The 26,216-nt window shown below is 33.5% G+C and overlaps 1 protein-coding gene across 4 annotated transcripts in view; it reads right to left on the reverse strand.

Moving 5' to 3' along the window:
• The window catches only part of ELP4 (elongator acetyltransferase complex subunit 4), a 246,695-nt gene that overhangs the window by 176,566 nt on the left and 43,913 nt on the right, over positions 1 to 26,216 (reverse strand). For 3 of the 4 annotated variants that reach the window (XM_040495535.1, XM_040495536.1, XM_040495537.1), the window contains exons 4-5: positions 11,436 to 11,567; positions 3,714 to 3,853 (exon numbers count right to left, since the gene is read on the reverse strand). In XM_040495535.1, coding sequence (XP_040351469.1) covers positions 3,714 to 3,853; positions 11,436 to 11,567 — 272 coding nt within the window. The remainder of the gene's footprint in view (positions 1 to 3,713; positions 3,854 to 11,435; positions 11,568 to 26,216) is intronic. The other variant, XM_040495538.1, reaches the window with a different exon arrangement.

Here is a 26,216-nt window from a genome sequence, read left to right on the forward strand (position 1 = left end):
TGTAAAAACAAAATCATGAATTTCAAAGAAACGTATCAAAACAAATTCATTCTGTTTACTACCAACTGTATGTAAAGTCAATATTCAAGATATGTCTATCAATTAAAAAAAGTAATATTTTACAATATAGCAGGTATATCAATTGGCTTTGGCTTCCATAACAAAATACTATAGACTGAGTGGCTTAACCAACAAGAATTAATTCTGTAGAAATTCTGGGGACTAGAAGTCCAAGATCAAGGTGCTAGCAGGGTTGTATCTGGTGAGAGCTCCACCACTGGGTTATAGATGACCACCTTCTTGCTGTGTTGTTCACATGGCCCTTCCTGGATTTGTGCTCAAGGGAAAGAGTAGGAGCTGGATGTCTTTCCCTCTCTTTTAAGAACACCAGTCCTATCAGACTAAGGTCCTACCCTCATGACCTCATGCAACCAAAATTACCTCCCAAAGTTTTGTCTCCAAATACCATCATATGTACTTTAACATATAAATTTGGGGTGTTGGGGAGGGAACCACAAACATTCATTTTGTAACAGTATGTTAGTAGATTTGTTAATAAATAAGAAAGCTGAAACACCATCCCTAGTATGAAGAATGGCATTATCTTTCTAGTGAGAAAACAGAACTGTCTTTGCATATCTGTTAGCAAAGATTAATTCAAAACTATGTCAAGTTAGGGGTGCCTGGGTGGCTCAGTCAGTTGTGTCCGACCTCGGCTCAGGTCATGATCTGGTGGTCTGTGAGTTTGAGCCCCACATCAGGCTCTGGTCTGACAGCTCAGAGCCTGGAGACTGCTTCGGATTCTGTGTCTCCCTCTCTCTCTGCCCCCCACCCACCCCCGCCCCGCTCATGCTCTCTCTCTCTCTCTGTCCAAAATAAATAAACATTAAAAAAAACCAAAAAAACTACATCAAGTTAAAAATAATCTTAGATCACAAACTTATTCTCAAAATCAGTTTTCCTATCATTGTTTTGTGTCAACTTATCTGATTTATGACAATGAAATATTAAAACAAAACTATCGGGTAATATTGGTGTGATATTTCTCAGGTTTTTATAGCCAGGCTTTGCTTTGAAAGCTTAAATTATATGTATGAACATTTTCCATGGGCAAACCTGCCGATGATTTTAAATCAGTTAATGCAAATTTTAAATGATCTTCAGTTTTTCTCACCATAAAAAAACTTTATGTTTCAACAGTGCCTTCAGAATATATGAAATTATATATTATATCCTCACATCTGATAGTGGGACACAACTATACCCTCTAGTCTTAATAGCAGGAAAAGTATAGACAACTGTAAAGCTTAGCTTTATTGTTCCATAAATGAACCAGTAAAGTTCATTTTAGTGAAATGAGCACATGCTTTTCATAAATTAAATCCCACATGGTAAGTACTCATTTTCAAAATTAATTTAATTACATGTTTAAAGTTTAATTACATTTAATTAAGCATTTAAGTTTAATATGAAATAAATGAATTATCAGTTAACGACTATGAAATGAAATATTGCCTTGATAATTGAAATCTATAAATTTTCCTATTCTATGCAAAACTGCTAGCTCTCAAAAAACATTCTGAAAAAGTATGTATTTTAAAGACTAGAGGACTATATTCTCACAGGTGATCAAGTTTTTTTTTTCCTGGCACCCAGCTTCATGTGCTGCACATTTACTGCAGGAGCAAATGGAGACAGCCTGGCAGACAAAAAAAAAAGCAGAGGTTTTGAAGACTTAGTCACCAACAGCCTGAAAAAGTGGGAAAGCTACTTAGCATCTCTGACCTCAAGTTTCCTATAAAATGGAGAAAATATTACTTCTTTCGGAGGGTTGTGGGAGGATTAAATGAGCTATCCCATAGTCTAATGCCTGGAACAGTGCCTGACATGGAACAGGTAGTCAATAAATGTTAATTCCCTCCTTCTTTTAGTTGCTGATTGAATGAACAAAAATCTTGTACTTTGGGGATTAAAGAAAGTTTTATTATTTAAATGTTTTATTAGTTACAAAAGTAACACTATATTTTTTGTTCACTTACATCATTCTTAATGGACATTTTATATTTTTTATTTCCCTTAGCACTCTATAAATGGAGGCAATATAGCATTATTGCTAACACAGAATTTTGAGTCAGAAAGAACCAACTTTGAATCTGGGTTCCACCACTTACTGCTTGAGGAATCAGGGAAAAGTTATTTCCCAAGCCATAAAAGCATATGTATGTCTGGTTTACTGAATGACAAAAATTAAGAATGAGTATAATCAGTATAGTCATTCAAACTTAACAAAATATTACTGATGTAGGTAGGACAAATGGTATCCCCCCCATGCTAATTTTTCACAGAAGGATATTTATTTTCACTGAATTTAAGGGATTTTCCTAAGGATGGACTCAGCATCAGAACCCAGATTTCTTTCTTTGTTTCTTTACCAGTGTTCTTTCCTCCATAACATAGGAAGGTAAAGGCAAAGGACACCAAAGTCTCTTGAAGCAGTAAAGCAAAAGAAAGAGAGGGATCTGACTTAGGTTAATCCTGGTTCTATCACTTAATAGTTGAGCCTCAAGTAAACAACTTCTTTAAATTTTGGTATCTTCTTCTGGAAAATGGGAATACAGTTATGTTTCATACAAGGGTTTTACTAGACAACAAATGCAATGTGTAGTAGAGTGACTGACACACAGCAGTCAATCATTAATCATTGCTATTAACACTAAAACAACATCAGAGTACCATTTTTGGTAAGTCTCAAGCCACAGAATGGAGAAACCATAATGAAGCAAAGAATTTTTTTTTTTTTGGGGGGGGGGGGACACAGATTTAATAAAAATAAATAAGACAGCCTTTACTAAATTCTCAAGTAATATTCCTGGAAAAGAGACTTTAGACTTGTAAGTCATTTCAGTTCCTGTCTATTAAATCTCCATTTAAGGAGATCACTTTGAAGATGTGGTCAGTGAAGATCAGGTCACTTTGAAAATAATGGTTTTACAATATGAAAGAAAATAGAGGCAACACCCTATTCCATGGATTAGTTTCTATGATTCAACAGTTAAGAATTGAAATTAAATATTCTTAACACTATACATAAATTATTCAATGTCAAGTACTGTAATTTTCAGACTTTTGTCTTAATAAAGTTAGTATCACTATAAACATGTTGTATTTGTTTAATATTTAAAGCCCTTAACTGTAAAACACAAAAAAACCCTACATTGCTCTTAAGGCAATCTAAAAAACTACAAATTGTTTACTTACAGAATAACTAACTACAAATAGAAAGCCTTAATAAATAAAATATCAGAAAACATATTTACTTTCTGAAAGAACATTTATTGAAAAACAGCATTACTTTATACCATTTTCACTGCTAAGTAGTTTTTAGATATCTATTTGCATTTAGGACTAAAAGACCCCAATTTAAAAACTATTCCACATTTTCTCAAAATTAAAAACAGGAGGTATTATAATTTGGTATCCAGACTTTTCAAACTGCAAATTAAGGATAATAGCATATACAACAGTTATAGGACCAGAAAAAGAAAACTAAATATAAAGAAATATAAAGAAATATTATGAAACATATACACAAGATCACATATTTTATAGAAAACATTTATTAGGATATGTACCTTTAGTTATGCATTATTTCCAAGAGTGTGGTAAAAATGCATTCTATTAACCTGTGAAATCAGAAATGGGTCATTACTTACCATGGTTCTATATTAAGAGTTGAAGATGATTTTTCTGGGAAAAAAAATCCATGCCATTTTGAAGCCTCAATCAGTTCTTGTGGCATCTTTTTTGATGCATCATAATAGTGACCAAATCTTGAAGATGATACTGGTCCAGCCTGTTAAGAAAAGCCATACTGGTCATGAAAAAAATTATTATTATTATTTTTTAATTATTGTGTTTTTAAACTACAATGTATTCGAACTACATTCAGCAAAATATTGATACATTTATGCATTTTAATGCTGATAAGGAAGAGCTGATACACATAGACTTATTAAATTTCAAAGAAGCATACAACAACTTTTATTATTTTAAATGATAGTTAGAAATCAACCTTTTCATTTCCCATGTTTCTTCACTCCTGGTGGTCACTAAATTTGATAAGAATTCTCTTTGCTTTTCTTACCTTCCTGAGTTGAAAAAAAATTAATATACATGTTTTAATTATTTTTTAAAGATTCCAGGTTTAAATGATCAATTAAATATGGAGTTGCTAAGAACTAATGAAAACTTAAGCCAATTAAATCATTGGTGAGGGGCTCAAAAAAACTAGCTTTTTAAACATATTGAGCTGAGCATCATTTAAAAGCTAAATTCTCACAAGATAGTGTGTATATACATTCAAAATTTCTTGCTAATTTTAAATTAAGCTCATAGTATAAAATGTATTGAGGATACTCCCGATGGGAACAAGGCACATGATAAGGAGGGAGAACGTGTAGTTTATACTACATTAGATAAATCAGAAACCTGACATCATCATTAGTTCATTGATGCCTCCTCTTTTGTGCTATTATCAGTTTCTCCAACAAATTATCTTCTACACAAGTAACTCTAATAACTGTTGATGCTGAATTTATGTACATAGGATAGTAAAGGCCTAGTAACAGAACATTCTCATTATATTGCTTTGAATGGATTCTGTGCTGATTCAACTCATTAGAAATATGTACACACCTCTGTACAAAGTTGAACTCCTAACAGGTTCCACCTGGCAATAGTTTCCAATAGTTTCTAATCTAAATTTACATAGTTTCCACTGTCCTGAATGCTATAAAACAGACATATTTCAGAACATTCAACAAAACAGATAATCTGCAGATAATCTCTGCAGAAATGGAAGAGTAAATTCTCATTTTACGAAGTAACTGACAACTTTGTAATTTAGATAAGAAACAGACATTTGCTTGACACTAGATATTTGCATTTTGAGACTTAAAGGATTAATATTCTTCAACTGAATGCCTACCAACATCAACTCTACAGTAACACAGGATAAACAAATTTAAGTCTAATAGAAATATTATTCTCTGATACAGAGTCTGTGAGTTTGGCATTTACTTTCTAAATAAAATGACTGTTTATCCCTCCATAAGATACTGTTCACTTTCATTAAGGAAAGAGACCTATCAATTGCTCCATCTAATGTTTACAATACAATATATACACAAGTGTGGTTCTCAAAACATGATTTATCTATTTCACAAGACAGTGTTAACAAATAAAGTATGAGACATTAAAGTATACTTTTTAAAAATAGGGTAAAGTTTTTAAATGTAAAGTTATTAGTATAAAGCAATTTAAACAAGGTCTGTTCTTTGGCCTATAATCTATTCTTTATCCGGATTATAGTTCAGAATGTTTTTACTGCAATCTCTGCTAGAGCTCATCTTTTTATTGTGTAAGTCCAGGCCCCCTTAATGTTTTAGAAAGGCCTTGACTAACTGAACTTTGATCTGATGTCTTCATTGAGAAAAACACCAGGTTGCCCATTTCAGATGCAAATCCTCCTAAGGCCCAATAGAATTTAGTAAAGACAGCAAAAAAGAAGAAACAAGAAGTTTCCAGGATCCTCTTTGAGAATCCTGGGGCACACTGGTGTCCTTAATCCACGCTGCTCCATGGATTAAGGTAGGTGATAACCTTTCCTGATTCAAAAGAATAAGCAGAGTGCCTACAAACTGGGTGGAGACTAGGATTTGGTAATAATAAAACACCATGCAATAAAAGCTTGGTCTATGTCAGAAGCCTCTGAAAAGGCCTCAATGTACCACATTCCCAGGCCTAGTAGGGAAGCTTGCAAAAGCCTACCTGAATCAAATAAGCATGAATAATCTATTTTAGCAGACTGGCCATGGGGAGAGAGAAAGAAAGAGAGACTTTTCGCTTCTTTTAAGTTTGAGTTAATAAATTTATTAGTGCACTGAAGGTTCTTGAAGTCTTGGGCACTCAGAGAAATATGCTAAATTGCCAAGAAGCAAAGTATGCTTTTAAAGTTGCCGTCTCTATTAATGTTTCTAATTATAATATTAATGTGATAGAAATCTCTGATTTGGGATGAATCAAGGCAGAAAATTGATTTCATGCTGTGACAGTTTACATATAGAACACAAATAATTCATTAAAATGTAAGAATAAATTTGGAAGCTTTTCTTATTACCATTATTAATTTTTTAGAAATTATAATTAAATATGGTAACTAAAATATTCACAAGATAGACATAAAAATTTTTATTAATGATGAAATTTTATTAATCCTTCAATAAAAATGAAAATGGAAAATAAATATATATTTATAGGAAAAACGATTCTGTAAGGTTTTTTCTACCCATGACACAAAGCATTAACATACAATCAGATTTTTTAAATAATGTGAAATCATAAAACAAAGACTTCAAATATTTCCTCGGAAAAGAGATAACTAAATGTTTTAAATCTGACAATAGTAATACTCTATGAAAAAATGTCAACTCCACAAATGAAAGATGCATTAAAAAAATCAAAATATCATCAATAGCTAAGTCAGTTTTACTCAGTTTGTTAAGAACATGTTGCTTTAGTTTTACATTATGAAAACTTCTATTTCACAGTCTCAAACTATCCTTTACGTTTGTCAGTTGTGGAACAGAGTATAATGGACTGGTTCAGTAAAAATTTACTATGATAAGGGAAAATCAACTCTGATGGGGGCCAGCAGGGGTACAGAGCAATAAAACAATACCATCCCCTACCTCCAGTATGTTACAAAGAATCAAAACTTTCAGAGAAAAGTTGCACACAAATAAAGTCTAAATAAGACATTTTCTTATTATTGTTACCATTTCTTGTTTCTCAGTATGGCATAATGGAAAGCAAGAGCCCAAATGATTAATTAACCATTTTGAGCCTCAGTTCAATCACTAATAACTATTTTGCTAGGCTGCTGTGAGAATCTAATGCAACACTGGCAATGAATATTTTGTAAATTGTGAAGCACTACATAAGTGATATTAATTATTGTTATTGTGTCATGATTCACTAGGGAACAGAAGATCCATCACTATCCTTTGCAGTAACATTGCCTTATTGAAAAAATGATATCTGTTGTCACCTGTACCATGCACATATCTATCACAGGACTATCATGGCTGAATCACTAAGATAGAAAGCCAAGGTATAATGAGGATTTAATATAACAAAGATCTAATATATTGCCATGAAGTGCGAGAGCCTTATAAGCTCTGGTAGTAGAACTATACAATATTAAAGAAATTGGGTCTCAGAATATCCTGTAAGCTACCAATTCTTGGGGTGAAAAGGGAATAGGATTTGATGATTGGACAGGGAAAAAAAGAGCATGCCTACCTAAGACAGAGAGTCAAAATGACAGGACAAGAGAAGGGGGACTTTTTAAAGCCACACACCCCTCCAACTGGAAGAAGCACTGTTTTATGCTTTATTGAGCTATTGTTACTGATTTAGGTGTGCATATTCTTATCTTTTTTTTTTTTTTTTTTTTTTGCATTCCCTAAATGGGAATGTGACTACAGTCTTAGGATCTGGTGGCAACTTATATTAAGAAGCATCTCTGATAAATGCCACACCTAGTTTTGGACTACTTGTTTGATCTATACTCGTAATAGTGTTAACTATATTTTGTCACAGATAAAATACAGAAAACCCAGGGTTTTGTTGTTTTTAAACTAATAATGGCAAAGTAAAATCTGGATTTATAAAGTAGATGACAGCTGACGACCAAAGTCTATTAATCTCAGCAAATCCTCATTCACAAAATTTCTGTGACAGGCGAATACACATGCTGGCCAAATTTCAAAGAAAAGCAAAGAAGCCAGAAGACAATTCTATTTTGTAAACTTGACAGAGCTAACTTATAAATACTAAGAAATTTAAGTTTGACCACTGACAGTAAATTTGAAAAAAGCCTTTTTTTATTTATATTAATTAATGCAACTTAAGTCAGTTTTGCATTTAATTCACATACTATATAATTCATTCACTCATGCATTCAACAAATAACTGGTGAGCACCCACTACAGCCCAGTAAAACAAGATATTCAAAGTCCCTTTCTTCCATTGAGCTTACCTACTAGTAGGAAGACAGAGATAATATTATCTGTTAGGTGATGATAAGTGCCCTGGAGAAAAATAAGACCTTGAAAGGAGATAACAGTGAGAGAGTGATTTTATTTTATAGAGAATGAGAAAAAAAAATACATTCCTGATAAAGTGATATTTTAGCGGAGAACTCAAGAAAATGGGAGAGGAAGTCATCTAGGAAAGTTCAGTGTAAGAAGAGCACAATTTTTAAAACAAACTGTAAACCTTGAAAACTGACCATGGGGCTTATGTTTCGTTTCGTTTCGTTTTGTTTTTAAAGGAGAGAGTGGGGCCAGGAGGGGCAGAGGGAGAGAAAGGGAGACTCCCCAGTAGGCTCCAGGCTATCAGCACAGCCTGGAACCCATGAATCATGAGATCATGACCTGAGTCAAAATCAAGAGTCTGATGCTTAATCAACTGAGCCACCCAGGCACCCCTTACCCCATGTTTAAACAGATTTTGTAACAAGCAGTAAAAAAGTAAAGCTTAAAGTTTCAGATATTTGCATCTTTACTTATAATTTCATGTGAAGAATGTTAGTGACCAATGAAAAAACCAAAATATAATGGAGATAAGAGTAAAATAAAGTAAGTAAATGCGAGAGACAAGTGATTTATATAACCTAAAACTGGACTGTCTTTACAAGAAAGCTGATTTAACTTAGAGCTTTTGTTCATTACAGGTTCTTTCAGAATCCCACTAGAAAAATTAGAATATAGTCATTCTTCACCAAAGAGTCACCATTAAGCCCAGTAACTTAAGTGAAACTATCGGCTGAAAGACATGAATGAAGTTCTTTGTCATTAGGCTTCTCAAGTGCTAGTCCTACACTCCTTGTCTATTTTAATCTCTATCACTCTACTCACATTTTCGTAAGCAGAATAACTACATTTATTTTGGCCTCTTTTACCCAGTTCTCAATCACATCCAAGCTAGGCTATGTCTGTAACAACTGACTAGGCAGAGCTTCTTCCCTTTATTTTTTAATACAAATATATGGTGTTATACTGTACACATATACCATACACATAATACACATATTATGGTATATGTTCATTTATATGGTATATAGTTTATTTAACTAAGTGCTTACTGGTGGACATTTAGGTTCTTTCCAATCTTTTGCTATTAAAAATATACTGCAAAAATAGCTCATATATATTTCATTTTACATGTAAGTAAATATATTCATAATGTAAATGCCCCAAAGGATCAAAGGGTATATATTTTCTATAATTCTAAAGGCTACTACCAGATTACCCTCCACAGAAATTGTACTTATTTACATTTCCACCAGCAAAGTATAAAAGTACTAATTTACCCACACCTCTGCTAATCTAGTGTCTTACCAAACATTTTAGGTATTGACAATCTGTTAAGAGAAAAACAGCAAGGTCAGTGCAGTTTTAATTTGCATTTTTCTTATTGTAAGTGAAACTGGGCATCTGCTTCTATGTGTTTAAGAGCCACTAAATTTCCTTTGTATATTTCCACCCATTTTTAAAAAATTAGGTTGGTAGACTATTCCTTATTCATTTTAGAAGTTCTTTGTATATAAGGAAAATTTATTCCTTATTCTATCAGTTGCAAATACCCTCGCTTTGGTTTGTAGTTTGTTCACAGTCATGTAAATCATGCTTAAAAATGTATTCAAATAGCTTTTTCAGCTAAATTAGAACAACTTATCATTGCTTAATATGTACCTATGTACCATATTTTATACTTAGTACACAGTTGATACTTAATATTTGCTGAATGACTGAATACATTTATCAAACACCAAATGCTTATAATCTGGGCATTAATACAGATGCTGGAGATACAAGAGAAAATAAAACAGGCTCTCTGCCCTCATAGAGAATTCTCCACAGAGAATTCTCACAGAGAATTCTCCACAGAGAATACAGAATTCTCCACAGAGAATTCTGTCTGGTGGAGAAGACAGTTATACCAACAATTACCTATAACATTATATTAGAAGTACTTTAAAATACATGAAGGGCTGGGGCACCTGGGTGGCTCAGTCGGTTGAACATCCGACTTTGGCTCAGGTCATGATCTCACGGTCCATTAGTTCGAGCCCTGCGTCGGGCTCTGTGCTGACAGCTCAGACCTGGAGCCTGCTTCGGATTCTGTGTCTCCCTCTCTCTCTGCTCCTTCCCTGCTCATGCTCTGTCTCTCTCTGTCTCAAAAATAAATAAAACGTTAAAAAGAAATTTTTAAAAAATAAAAAATAAAATTAAAAAAAATTAAAATACATGAAGGGCTGTGAACACAAAAATAAGAAATTAGATAATAATGTATGGAAAACTGTCAGAGTAGTAACATTCGCACTTGGAGAAGGCTGAGTTGGTGAATAAGAAAGGGAAGATCATTACCAGCATAAATATAAGCTATTTATAAGGATCAAATCTCATAGGACAGGTGAATATAGTGTTTTATAATCACACAGGAGGAGTTAAAAGGTAGGTTTGGATAAGGTTCTACAGATCTTATACATAATCTTGAGAAGTGTGTATTTTATATTTCAGGCTTTTAATGGCAAACAGGTTTCATCTTACATATTCACTGGTAGTGACCACCCAGAATATTGCAGAGAATACTAAGGCTTTGTCTAAGCTTGGTTAGAAGGGTGCTATGATATACAGTCTACCATGCATTTAGAAGGAGGCAGTGGAAACAGTATACCAAATTATGCATTTGCAGTTAAGGAGTGTTATAAACATATTTCTGTCCTTGGGGAAGGAACAGTCAATGTGGAAGACTAAGGAAGGGTGGACGATGGGTGCCATGTCTCATATTAAAATTTCTTTCTTTTCTACCAATATGATAATGTCCGGTAGACATTAAAGTGTTATGAAGACTGAAGTAAACAATCAAAAAAGGAGCTAAGTGAATAGAGCCTTCCCTAGGAGCAGAGTTCATAAGCTTTAGTGGGCAGATTCACTGACATCTGTTTTCTCAGAAAATTTCCCTTCACTTCCTATCTCTTAGTCTATCCACACCGAGTATTTATAGGTATTCAAGCTGGATAGAAATAGCCTTAATGCGTTTGCTTACTCTGGTTTGCAACCATATAATAAAAGATTCTACATGGAGGGTATAGAAGAAATGAAATCTATTTTGGTAAAAAAAAAAATTGCCATAATTTTATTTGTAAGAAATATCATCTTGATAAAATACAAATAAAATATTAGTCATTTAAATGAGCAAATAGACATCGTAGTGCATTTAAAGAATAACAGGTATACCACAAAAGAGTCTATAAGATGAAAACAAGTACATTTACAAATTTTAGAAAAGTTTCTATGTTGACTTGCCTCCATCTTGGGTAATAACTGGTAACGCCAAGCTATTTTCATTTTAATGTTAGATTCTGCTGTTTTATGATTACATGCGTCTTCATCAAAATCTTTTTTAACATTATCATCAAGTAATGGTGCAGGAAGTTCCTAAGAAAACAGAATGACACATTATTCAGCATCTGTGTTTTAAAAATGTAACAATTTTCTTAAATGATAATATTAGCAATACTAGAACTTTCCAACGTCTTGATGCCTTAAAAATGATTCAAACATAAAGTCATGACAATATAGCTATTTCTAAAACAGAGGAAATATTATATATATAATATTGTGAAGTTTAATTTTTTAGGAATGAGCTAGAATTTAAAGAAAATATTCAAACTTGTATACCATGAAAAGCCAAATGCCATTGCAACAAGAGGTATGATCTTTTCATATATATATACTATATATTTAAAGCAAAGTCTGGAATTAGCATTTATGTATTGCAGTTAAAGCAAAGTCTGAAATTAGCATTTATGTATTGCATTTAATTACTGTTATGTTTCCCACAAGGTAAAAATACAGCATGTGTGCAATCTGTTTACTGGTTTGTAATACTAGAATGCAAAAAACTCATTCATGAAAATAACAGGTGAAGTAACAACTAAGAATACAGGCATTTATTTTGCCCTTATCAAACATTACTTTTGTAAATGCAAACCTTTGTCTCTTCTCTTAACAATGAAAATAGATTTAACTCTCATTAAGTGAAGAGGTATTGAAGTCCAATTTTATCTTTTCTTTTTTGGAAGCTGACCTAGGGAGGAACAGCTATAAAAACATTGAAAACATATGTGTGTGTGTGTGTGTGTGTGTGTGTGTGTGTGTGTGTGTGTAAAGAGGTACTACAGTAACAACGCAAAGAAAAAAGTACATAAGTTTCTTGGAGAAGGAAAGCACATGAAATTGTTGCCTTTTTTATTAGTCAAAATCATAAAGATAATGTGGGGTGCTGGATTAGTAAACACAATCTTGTGTTATGTCATAAATTAGTCTAAATTGCAACTTTTACTTTGCAAGATCAAATGTATTTATTCTTAGAATAATGTCAACTAAGCAGCTGGAAAACACATTAACCATTATATATTTTAGTTATCTACTAAAAGACCTCCAAATAGATCTACACTTTAATTTATGCTAGTATTAGATGAGTTATATCATTTAACTGTGAATCCATCATTCCTAGCAAAGCATTAGCATCTTACAAAATATAAAGTAACTTCTTCTAATGGAAATAAATATTTGTGAGGCATATGGTATAATACAGTATAGTGGCTATGAGTTTGAATCTTACAACTAAATTGTTTAGGTCCAAGTCTTGACTTTACACACTAGTAGCTAGGTCTGTGGTTACCTTGACCACCTATTGGACCTCTCTATATCTCTATTCATCATCTGAAATATAGAAATAACAATATTCATTTTATTGGGTTTTTGTAATGAATAAATGAGTAAAGAATGTGAAATGTAAGAAATGGTGCCTGCTGCATGTTAAGCACTTAATAAAATATCTGATTATGAGAATTCAGTCAAATAATTGCTTTAACCACTATTCAGAGCCACATATTTTGTGTTGGCAATAGTAGGCAATGTATTGATGGTTGAATCATTATATTGTACACCCAAAACTAATATAACACTGTATGTTAATTATACTTGAATTAAAAAAAAGAAAAAAGGAAATATCTAGTGCAGAATGCAGAAAGGAGGAACCTAATAGTGTTCCAGGGGCGCCTGGGTGGCTCAGTCGGTTAAGCGGCCGACTTCGGCTCAGGTCATGATCTCGCGGTCCGTGGGTTCGAGCCCCGCGTCGAGCTCTGTGCTGACAGCTCAGAGCCTGGAGCCTGTTTCAGATTCTGTGTCTCCCTCTCTCTGACCCTCCCCTGTTCATGCTCTCTCTCTGTCTCAAAAATAAATAAACGTTAAAAAAAAAATTTTTTTTTCTAATAGTGTTCCTGAGTTGAAGTGACTATGCTAGGAGTTCAAGGAGGCCATGTGGCAAACTACAGGGGAAGAGTGGAGCACAGAGAGAGAGCTCCAGTGATCTGTGGAGGTAACTCTTGAGTACTGATCAGTACATAGACATAAGGAAACTACCCAAATGTGGTGAAAGAACCACTCAAAAGGAGCAAGCTGAACGATTTCTGCAGCTTACATAGAACCAGAAAAAGTCCATAGTCTCACCGACCAGAGTGGAGAAACGTTGTAATTCATAAGGCTTTAAGTAGAGAAGCAAAATTAGCTTTAGAACAAAAGCTGCTCTGATCCCACCTGACAAAGCTCAAAAGCTAGCCTCAAAGTGATCAAAGTGTTTCCAAGTAACTTTACTGAATCCCAGAAATTAACTCAAGAATGTCAGCAGGAATGTAAAATATCCAGCACTGCACATGTTAAAATTCATACTATCTGGAGCCAATAAAAAAAATGAATGAAAAAGAACAGGAAAATAGGACCCATAATAAGGAGATGCAGCAGTGATACAAATATAATTAGACTAAGACAAAAAACAATTATGGTTATAGTCCATGTGTTCAATAAAGATTGAGCATATAGAGATATGAAAGACATATTATTAAAAGACCCAAATGAACCTCTAGAAATGACAACTTCAAGATCTGAGATTTTTAAAACCCACTGGATGGCAGGAGCAGATTAGACATTTCAGGAAAAAAGATTAATGAACTTCAAGACATATCAAGAGAAATTACAAAAAAAATAGCTATGACAAAGGTATCAAACTAAAAAATTAAAAAGCCAACCTCCCCCACAATAATCATTAAGTAAACCACATTCCTAGCATAAACTTATATACATACATGGATATATTAGACAAAATACTTCCAAAAAAATAGCATGTAATAAAATACTATTAATAGTGGAAAATGAACATTTTACTTTAATTTATACAAGAACACAAAAACAAAGCAAAATTGAAAGAATGATTCTCATCAATGATTCTTTACTTTGAGTGAGATTATTTCCTGACACATTCTCTTCTAGGATTAGAAGTGTGATACAAAGCACATTAAGATGTTGGAGTCCCTATGCTCCTTTCTATGTGTTTCAGTTTTCAGTGAAATCAGTTCTTCTTTTCTTCTTTCCTGTAAAGAATGAGGAAATCAGCATGTAGCACTTTTTCCCTATTATTTTTATAATGTCAAGCTTTATAGATTATATTCTTGTCTGCAACCAGATACACAGTTGTTTAGTTTAGGTTTTTTGTTGAAATGGATTCACCATGGTTCCTTTTACCACAGTTCTGTCATTCTTGGGTTTTTAAAAATGATACCTGTGTTCACTTAGCAGTTCCAGGAAGATACAAGGGATGAAGCAGTGAGCAAAATAAACAAAGGAAGGATAGTGATATGGATTTTAAGACAAAAGAGGGAAGGAATACAGAGTAATGGGAGGAGATGCCACTTTACATAGAGTAGTCAATGAAGTTCTCAGTGATGAAGTAAATACATGGATTATATTTTCAAATTTTTTTTTATCCAACCAATGCTTTGGGTGTGTGTGTGTGTGTGTGTGTGTAAATATCTATATCTATATCTATATGTGTATTTAGATATATGTATATATATAGATATAGATACATAGTATTGTATAGTATATATAGTATATATCTATATGTATATATATAGATATATATAGTTATAAGCTTAGTTATTAGCTAATAACTAAGTTGATTTATTATTAGATTAGCTTAACACTAGGTAGGTGTTGCTATTGCCACTGTGTTATCTTCGGACAAGGAATGATGCTGTGATATTGAAGGCTTCCACTCTTGTAGGTGATTTGCTTCTTTCTGACTGAAAGCCTGAATAATTCCTCCTTTATCCTTGCAGTTTAATAACTTAAATGGGCTATATCTATGTCTATTGCTTTGTGTTATTTCTCCTCTGTAATATTGGAGGCCCCTTTAAGCTGAAGATTGTAATTTCAGGTAAAATTTTTTGTGTCTCACATTTAACATTATTTTTCTCTTCTACACGATACTAGAATATATTCTTATTGATATAAATATTAGGTATATCATTGACAGTTGTAAAATGTCACACAGTAAACAATTTAAACGTTAGATGATTAAATTTTCCCATTTTCTAGACCAGCTGTGACTTATAGAAATTTCTGTGATGTTGGAAATGTTCTATATCAGCACTATGCAATACGGTAGCTACAAGCTACTTAAATTTAATTTTATTAGATAACATATATTCTCACTTACTGTTTTAATCTCATTTCTCTAACTGTGTCGTGACTATTGCAAGCCTGTTCCTTACTGCTACTAATATTGGGTAATAATATTATTTAAGTCAAATTGTATTTTTAATTCTGCCATTATCCTTTTTATCCACTTCTCATGTTTTTTTCCCCCACTTCATTTCTGTGATATTTTATTGAACTCATGTTCTTTTTGTTGTTGTTTTGAACTCATGTTCTTATTAAGCTCTTATATAAATCTTTTATGGAAGAATTTCCTTCTCTTCTTGGATTATGTTTCTTTCAGACTTTTTTTTCCTCTAGCTAAAGTTTGAAGGCTGAGTATTGTGCTACGCACCTCATTTTTCTCTATCTTTATGTGATGAGAGCTTAGACAAAATTAAACATCATCTTCTTTGGCAGACCTAGGCTCTTCATTTTCTTATGAGATTTCATAAAATGGCAACTTCCTGTGTTCACATTAGTTGGTTCAGTGAGTATTTTATTCTCATTTAGGGGATGATATACTATTAAGGTTTGGATTACATACCGAATTCAGTGTTGCTTTCTGGAAAAATTACTTTAGTTTAAGACCATCAGCCCAAATTACCTTTTTAAGGTAATATTTCTTTGGTTTCTGGGTGTGAGGGTGAAGTTAGGAAGAGTACTGAATGGTGACTTTTGTTTGGCAATGGACTTTATAAATTTATGGCATTGGGTTGGACTGTGACTCTTGTTATGTTCAGTATAACTGATTTTTTGGAGTATTTTAAATTACTTTTTGTTTGGTAATATAGGAGAACCTATGATATAAATTTAGTATCCTGACATCTTAACCATAAAACCCATATTCAATAATTCTAAAGTAACCTTTGGGAAAATTTCAAACAGAGATAAAGTAGGGATATAAATATCCATAACCTTGCTTTAAGAGAACTAATTGAAAATTCTGTTTAGAACATTTCAAACATATAAAAACTGTCTTCTTACCATATATGGGTTGATGGGCATCCTTTTACACCTAGATTAAGTTTATAAATTATAAATTATTTTAAAGTAAATTATTTTAAATGATTGGTTCTCAATTATTTTCCTGGCTTTATCCATTCTCAAAGATAATTTAATTCCATCTACATTTTTTATTGTCTTGTGGGGAAAAGATAAAATCTGTAATGTTAAAAAAAAAAGTTTGGGGGCACCAGGATAGCTCAATTGATTAAGTGTCGAATTCTTTTTTTTTTTTTTTAATGTTTATTTATTTTTGAGACAGACAGAGTGTGAGCAGGGAAGGGGCAGAGAGAAAGGGAGACAGAATCCGGAGCAGGCTCCAGGCTCCGAGCTGTCAGCACAGAGACGGACACAGGGCTCGAACGCACAAACTGTGAGATCATGACCTGAGCTGAAGTCAGACCCCCAACCAACTGAGCCACCCTGGTGCCCCAAGCATCCAATTCTTGATTTCAGCTCAGGTCATGTTCTCAAGGTTTGTGAGATCCAGCCCCACTTCGGGCTCCCTGCTGACAGCACAGAGCCTGCTAAGGATTCTCCCTCTCCTTTCCTTCTGCCCCTCCATGAGCCATGTGTATGTGCACTGTTTTCTATCTCAAAATAAATAAACATTAAAAAACAAAGTTTGAAGATTCTGATATTCTTAACCCTTACTCCTGCGCCACAATCCTATCCTCAGGGTAAAGAACCACTATCTTTATTTCTGAAATGAGGAATAAAGCAAAATTTAAATAAGATATTATAAAAATTTAAATTTAATGAATTTATGTCTACCTTACAAAATCTATTTATTTTAGACATGTATAATTATCTAAAATTTGTTTTTCCTCAATTGTCTTTTTCTGTGTTAAGAAAATACTAGATATCAGTCCAAACATCTAAATTAGTTTTATTAATCAGATACTAAGACATAGAATTATTTAAAAAACCACTGGTCTACAATTCTGTTATTAAATATACTTGCCCCTATCCACATGTGGCTAATTTTTTACTAATTAAAATTAAACAAAATGATAAATTCAGTGCCTCAACTGCCATATTTCAAATGCTTAATAGACACATATGTCTAATAGCTACTCTACTGGGTGGTGCAGGTAGAGAACATTTCTGACATCACAGAAAATTTTATTGGCTAGTGCAGGTCTAGAAAGTGGAAAAAATTATTTATTTATTCATCTAACAATTCAAATTATTTACTGTGAGGTTTTGTAACTGTCAGTTGCACACTTCACACTTATATCAACTAGGATTTTAAAGAACCATCATAACTTAATTTTTTGAAATTAAAACCAGGTGGGAGCCTGGGTGGCTCAGTTGGTTGAGCGTCTGACTTTGGCTCAGGTCATGATTTCACAGTTTGTGAGTTCGAGCCCCACGTCGGGATCTGTGCTGACAGTTCAGAGCCTGGAGTCTGCTTCAGATTCTGTGTCTCCAGCTTTCTCTACCCCTCTCCTGCTCACACTGTCTCTCACTGTCTCTCGAAAATGAATAAATGTTAAACAAAAATTTTTTTTTAATTAAAACCAGGAGATTGTTTTATTTTCCAGTAATAGGCTTCCTTGTCCTTCCTGCACTCTCCCTTATCTTATGTCACTTACAAAAACTTTTAACAGTATTTTTTCACTATATTTTTACCCCAGGGGATAGGTTAAATAGGTGATGGGGTTTAAGGAGTGCACTTGTGATGAGCACTGGGTGATGTATGGAATTGTTGAATCGCTCTATCATACAACTGAAACTAATATAACACTATATGTTTACTAACTGGAATTAAAATAAAATCTTTAAAAAAAGAAATATCTCTTCACCATGAAAAAAAAAAGTACCCAATTATCCTTCTAAAATCAGTATTTATTGGACAGCAATTGATTTTAAAAGTGGTAAATGTTCAACAAAGAAAATTATAAAATACTGAAACATATTAAAAAAGCGAACAATCACCTACTAACCTACCATCCAGGAATAATAACTCTGAACATATTTGAGTATTTCCCTCCAATCTTTTTTTTACATATATATATGTATATATGTAACAAAATGTATATTGCCTGTTATATATATGATAATGTATATTATTTGGATTCTACATTTTAATATGGTATTGTGACCATTCCCACATTTCAAAAATAAGATTTTCAATGACTATATATTATATGGCTTAATTAAAATCCTGTTTATCATTTCCCCACGGTTGGATCTTTAGGTTGTTTGCAGTCTGAGAATGCTACGATAAACGTTGTTTGTAACTTTAACTTTTAGCGTCTCAAATTATTATTTTTTCTATGGGATATATAAAACACATAGAAAATAATAAAGAATAATATAACAAACATAAACACCACAGTTTCTACTACTTGCCCTTAACAAATCTTAACAACTGTCATACTTGTAGAAGAGACAAGTAATTTCAGGAAGTAAGGAGAAATACTTTTGTGTCAAAGCAGAAGCACTGCTTGAAAATCTTTAAAAGAAAAAGTAAGACCCCTCAGATCCCCTATTTTCTACTAAAAGCCAGGATACTACTCCTCCCCCCACTGTGTAAGAGAAATGGAGGGGTCAAATCAGACAAACTTTGGCAGTAGGAACACAATAGAGGGCACAGGTGAGACATCATATTGAAGACAGGCTAACTTATTGAAAGTCTTCATACAGAAGGGTGAGATAACCCCCATCCCCAATACATGTACACAGTTGGCTCCCACTGCTAGGCTCTCACAAGGCCAGAAGTCATCCTTAAGCAGAATAGGTAAGAGATCAGGAGATTAGAGGAATCCTCCCTGGAGAAACTGACAAAATTAAGGGAAAAGGTCTTTAGAGAGATACCACTAGCTAAATTTACAGTAAACCTATCACACCACAAGTTATGTGCCCCAATATACAGTACTTCCAACTAGCCTTCCAGTCCCTCACTCTTTAATATTAAAAGACAACCAAGAATTACAAGATATTTGAATAAAGCATCTAATATGGAATTGAAACACTAAGCCAAATAGAAACAATGGCAGAAACAGAAAAAAACTTCAAAAGGAACGAGAAAGTAATATCTATTATATGAGATGGTATGTAAAAAATAAAACACTTCAGTAAAAGGAAACAGAAAAACCTGAGCTTCTAGAAATTAAAAGTATAATAGGAGATTTAAAAAAAAAAAAGGACCAGAAGTTCAAGAATATCAAGTTGATCAAATCTTTAAGAATAAAGGAACAATGATGATAATTATGACAGTAATGATAATTAAAAAAAAACACAACAAAACATAGCAGCTAACATGTGTTAAAGTGCTTTCCAACTGCCAGGTACTATTCTGAGAACTTTATACAATTAACATATTTAATCCCTAAACAATCTTAAGAAGTATGCACTATTATTAAGACACTGGAGCATAAAATTTAAATAACTTGTTGAAGGTCACAAAGACAGTAAATGGCAGAGCAAGGATTCGTAATGGACAGTCTTATTCTATCACTCAGTCTCTTAACAATTATGCAATACTACCTCTTAAAAAGATAAAAAGTAAGAGATAAAAAAAAATATTTAGAGAATTAGTCCAGGAGGTTGACACCATAAAAGGATATTTTAGAGAAACAGAGACAACAGAGGAAAATATCCAAGAAATAATCTAAGAGAAATTTCCAGAAATGAAAAGTGGGAGATTACAGATTTAAAATCCTGAGTACTAAAGCTATGAATGAAAATAGACATACACCAAAGCATATAATTCTGATATTTCAGAACAAGAGGGAAAAAAAGAAAGTATCTGAAAAAGCTTCTAGGCTTTGGACTTTTCAGAGGGAAAGTTATTTTCAGCCTACTATTCTATATTTAACCAAAGTAATGTTAAATTTAAGGGTGAAATTAAGACAAGTTCAGACATTCAAAGTTTAAAAATCTCTACCACCTCACACACCCCTATCTCCATTCACTTTCAACTTATTAGAGGACGTACTCTACCAGCAACAAAGTCAGAGCCACTCTTAGGATGATGAACGAAAGTGCCAGAAAACACCTGTGTAGGACTGCCTAGAGAGCAAGCAGTCCATCTGGAGTACAAGGACGGAGGACTCTTGGGAGATGATGCTTGAACACATTAAGAGTCACCTATAAGCTGGGAAGAGTCCTCCCCAGGAACTAAATTGGCCCAGCCTACAGAGCTGTAAGAAAACAAATTTCCACAGTTTAAACAATCTTAGTCTATGGTGTTCTGTTATGGTAGCCCAAACTTTACTAAGATAGATTTTGGTACCAAAATAAATGAGGTACTATAATAACAAATACCTAAAAATGTTGAAGTGGCTTTGAAATTGGGTATTGGGTAAAGGCTGAAAGAATTTTGAAATGCATGTTAAGGGAGATTCCAGTAAGTCTCTGATGGAACTAAGGAACATATTACTGCAAACTGCAAAACAGGCACTTCTTGTTATATAGCAGCAAAAAATTTGGCTGAGCTGTGTTCTAGTTTTCTGTCAAGGCAGGACTTTGAGCAATAAAATTGAGTATTTAGCAGATAAGGTTTCTAAACAAAGTTTTGAAAGCATCATTTGGTTCCTTCTGACTGCTTCTAGTAAAATGCAAAATGAGAGAAATGAATTAGGCAAGGAATTGTTAAGCCAAAAGAACCAGAACTCGAAGATTTGGAAAATTCTCCACCTAGTCACATTGCAAAGAAATGAAAAAGCTTGTTCTAAAGAGAACACTAAATGTATGGCTGATAAAGAGATCGTGGGTGTGACTCATGGACTTAACCAGTCATCTCAGCAGAAGCCAGGAATACAGATATTATACCAGCATAGACACTGCCAGTTTGAACTAGAGACAAAGAAGAATGGAATTAAGGAAGGCAGTTGGACTTGGATTTTACAGTCTTGACCATGGTGCAATTTGGTTTCAAACACAAGCTATCCTGGGGGGTGGAAAATAAAAAGTAGAAAGAACCAAAGGTGATTCAGAGATGATCAAGGCTGCCACTTCTACCACAGGCCCAGAGACACAAGCCTGGGAGACATGGCTGCCTCCAGCTGGGTTTCAAAAGGCAAGACTGGAGCCCAGCAGAGCCATGGGGGTGGTGTCCCGCCCAGCTGAAGGGGTGTGATGCTGCCACTCCAGTGGGCCTACGAGGCAGAGAATGGAACCAAAGACGTTTATTCACAGGCCTTAAGATCTAATGGAATTTGCCTTGCTAATTTTTGGACTTGCTTAGAATCCATCACTCCTTCCTCCCTTCTGATTTCTCTCTTTTGGAGTGAGAATGTCTATCCTATGCCTGTTCTATATTGTATTTAGAAGCCCATAATTTGTCTGGTTTAACAGATTCACAGGTTCATAGCCAGAGGAGAATTTTGCCTCAGAATGGACCACACCTCAAATCACATCCATACCTGATTTAGATGACAAATGAGATTTTAAACTTATAGTTGATGATGGGATAACTTTTGAGGTTATTAGGATAGAAGGACATAAATTTGAGGGGTAGGACATAAACATTCAGTCCATAACATAGTTTCTGGCACAGAGTAGGCATTCAACAAGAGTCTGACGGAGAAAGAAATGATGGCTAGCAAATCTCTATTTTCAATTATTCCCCAGTTTCTGCGTCTAAAGTTTTAACTGCATCTGGATATTCTATCTGAATTTCAACTGCATGTCAAGCTCAAAGTATACTCAATCAGGCTATCTTCTTTCATTCTTTTCTCCTTTTCTCTCAGGTCCTCCCGCTCCTTGCTTTCTCTACAATTATTTTTTCATTCATTCAAGACTAGTTAACTTCTCTTTGATCCTAACAGAATGTATTCATAGAACTCACAGTTAACTCTTCAAATTGCGCACAAAGAAGATATGACTACCCTTTGAACTTTTTTCAAATTATTTACAAAATGGGCATTGTGTGCTGACTTGGAAGTCCTGAGATTTCTACCTCCAAGCTTTAGTACTGCTGTATCCTTTGCTTAAAAGTAGTAACTTGTACATTTGGATATCCAATAAAATTTACTTGATAGAAACAAAAGTATAATTTATCTTAGCAGTGGTTACAAACTCTTTAAAAACAAAAACTTTATTAAAATAACATAAAATGAACAAAAGAAATTAAGTTCATAACAATATAGAGAGATGATGTGAACAAATCATAGATTATTGAATTTGAAGATAGCAACAGAAACTATCAAAAACAAAGGACTGAGGGAAAAAATAACTGGGGAAGAAAAAGAACAATTCTAGTCAACTTTTTCAGGTAAAATAACAAGTTTAATTTAGAATTAATATGGAAGCGCAAAAGCTGTAAAATAGACAAAACAATTTTGCAAAAGAAGAAAGTTTTATAAACATACCTGATTTGAAGACATTGTAAAAACAGAATGATGAGAAGTCCATATAAGACATACACATGGGTCAATGGAACAGAAAATAACGTTGAGAGGGAGACACACATATTTATTTAATTGATTTTCTACGTAAGCGCCAAGGTAATTCAATAGAGAAAGGATGACAACAAATTCTTAGGAAACAAGAAAGGAGAAAACCTTAGTGACTTGGGAGTATACTAGGGATCAACAAACTATGGCCTGTGGGCCAAATACAATCAGATACCTGTTTTTGTAAATAAATTTCACTGGAATTTGCTAAAGAATTATCTACGGCTGCTTTATTGTTACAACAGCAGAATCAAGTAGTTACAATACAGATCATTTGGCCTGCAAAGCCAAAAATATTTACTATTTAGCCCTTTAAAAAAAAAGTTTGCAAATATTTCTTAAATAGGACAAAAATATAGCATGAAATATAAAATAAAAAACTGAGGCATCAGACTTGATAAAAGTAATAAATAACGCTTTTCAAAAGACACTGCTAAGAAAACAAAGAGTCAAGCCACAGATTGGGAAAAAATATTTGCCACACACATATCTGATAAAGGACTTGTATCCAGAAAAAATATATGCCACACACATAACTGATAAAGGACTCGTATCCAGAATATAAATCAATGATGAAATATAATTAAATAGGACAAGAACCGAACAGACACTTCATTAAAAGATACATGGATGGCAAACAAACACATGAAAAGATGCTCAACACCATTAGTGATCAGCAAAAAGCAAATTAAAAGCATAATGAAATATCACTATGTGCAGACTAGAATTGTTCAAATAAAATTTAAAAAGTGATAACACCAAATGTTAAAAAGGATAGAGGTAATTAGAAATCTTACACATTTCTGGTAGGAATGCAAAATTGCACAGCTGTTTTAGAAAAGAGTTTGGAAATTTCTTTAAGAATTGAACATTCACTTTCAATATGACCCAGCAATTCATCTCCTGGGTATTTACCCAAGAGAAATAACAACATATGTCCATATAGAGATGTATACGTGGATATTCATAGCAACCTCATTTAATAGTCAAAAAGTGAAAACCACTCAAATGTCCATCATGATACTAGTGAATGGCTAATAAAAGCAGTGAAAGGAATCAACTCTAGTGATACACATAGAAACATGGTTAATCTGAAAAACATTATGTTAAGTGAAAGAAGCCAGATACAAAATATTATATACCACATGATTCCATACATAGGAAATTCTAGAAAAGGCAAACCATAGAGATGGTAAACAGATTAGAGGCTACCAGGGGCCAAGTGGTAGGAAGAGGAGAGCGGTATGAATAGGCACATTTCTGAGGGAATGGAATGTTCTGTGTATGACTGTGGTGGTTACACCATGTATACATTTATCCTATTTACTCAAATTGTACATAAAACTGGTATATTTTATTACATATGTAGTAGTTTTTGTTTGGAAGAATTCACACCAATCCCCTAACAGTAGTTAACTGCTTTGAGAGAGAGAGAAGGGGTTTAAATGAAATTTGGGGCATATGAGTTGAGCTTTATTTGTGATGTAACTTGTAGAAAAGAGAATATATACTAGTTGTGAATTACTTACATAATCAAAATTTAATTGAAAAATATCAAAGTTTTTAAACAGCTATGGAGATGACATAGTTTTACAAATTGGAGAAATGTATGAAGAATTAAACTAGTTGAATGGAAAAAAGACCCATTAAAAATATTGTTATGCCCTTTCACAACTTGGGGGTTAAAAGTAAAAGCCTGCAAGCTTTAAAATGGGGGAAAATATATTACTTATAAATGAAAAAGAAATAGATGGGGGGCTGCCTAGGTGGCTTAGTTGGTTAAGTGTCTGACTTCAGCTCAGGTCATGATCTCACAGTTCATGGGTTCGAGCCCTGCATCGGGCTCTGTGCTGACAGCTCAGAGCCTGGAACCTTTCTCAGATTCTGTGTCTCCCTCTCTCTGTCCCTCCCATGCTCACGCTCTGTCTCTCTCTGTCTCAAAAATAAATAAACATTAAAAAAAAGAAAAAGGAAAAGAAAAAGAAATAGATGGGTAGCAGATATCTCAACAACCCTGGATTTCAGAAGACAACGGGAACAAGGTCTTCAAAGTATGAGGAAAACTGATGTTGAACCTATAATTCTTCATGAGGAAAATCGTCTATTAAGTACAAACTATACTCATTTTTTAAAAAGCATATAATATTTAAAGCTTACCTACCACAAACCTTTTCTAAAAAAAGTATTTGAAGATATAATTTAGCCATTAAAAAAAGAATCCAATAAAGAGGTAGAAATTATAAAAATAAAAAAATTAGTAATATGTTAATAATAAAATGAAGACATATATATCTTCTATCAACCGGAAAATAAAAGGTTTATTTTATTTTACACATCTGTGAGAATGACTGTCATCAAAAACACAAGAGATAAAAGTTGGTAAGGATGTAGAGAAAAAGGAACCACTGTGCATTGCTGGTGGAAATGTAAATTGGTACAGTCACTATGGAAAACAGAGATTCTTCAAAATGTTAAAAAGGAACTACTTGGGTGCCTGGGTGACTCTGCTGGCTAAGCATCTGGCTCTTGATTTAGGCTCAGGCCATGATCTCACAGTTGTGAGATCAAGGCCCACGTCGGGCTCCACACTGAGCATGGGACAATTTTCCCCCAGTTTTATTGCAATAGAACCGACATATAACATTGAATTAGTTTCATGTGTACAAAATAATGATTTCATGTATGTATATAATATAAAATGATGAGTATAAGTTTAGTTAACATCCATCACCTCACTTACTATGTTTTCTTTTTTCCTTGTGATGAGAATTTTAAAATCTCTCTTGGCAACTTTCCAATATACATTACAGTATTGTTAACTCTAGTCACCACGCTGTACATTACATCCTCATGATTTACTTATCGTATAATTGAAAATTTGTACCTTTTGTCCACAGTCACCCATTTCCCCCAACCTCACCTCTTGCAACCACCAATCTGTTCTCTATTTTTAGGAGTTTGGTTTCTTAGATTCCACATATAGCTAAGATCATGCATGATTTGTCTCTCTGACTTATTTCACTTAGCATAATGCTCACAAGATTTATCTATATTGTCACAAATGGCAGAATTTCCCTCTGTTTTTAATTGTCAAATAGTATTCTATTATTGTTTAAATTTTTGGCTACCATCTGTG

This window comes from Herpailurus yagouaroundi, unplaced genomic scaffold (assembly GCF_014898765.1).
Source record: "Herpailurus yagouaroundi ecotype Mexico unplaced genomic scaffold, PumYag 187, whole genome shotgun sequence".
Taxonomy (NCBI): Eukaryota; Metazoa; Chordata; class Mammalia; order Carnivora; family Felidae; genus Herpailurus; species Herpailurus yagouaroundi.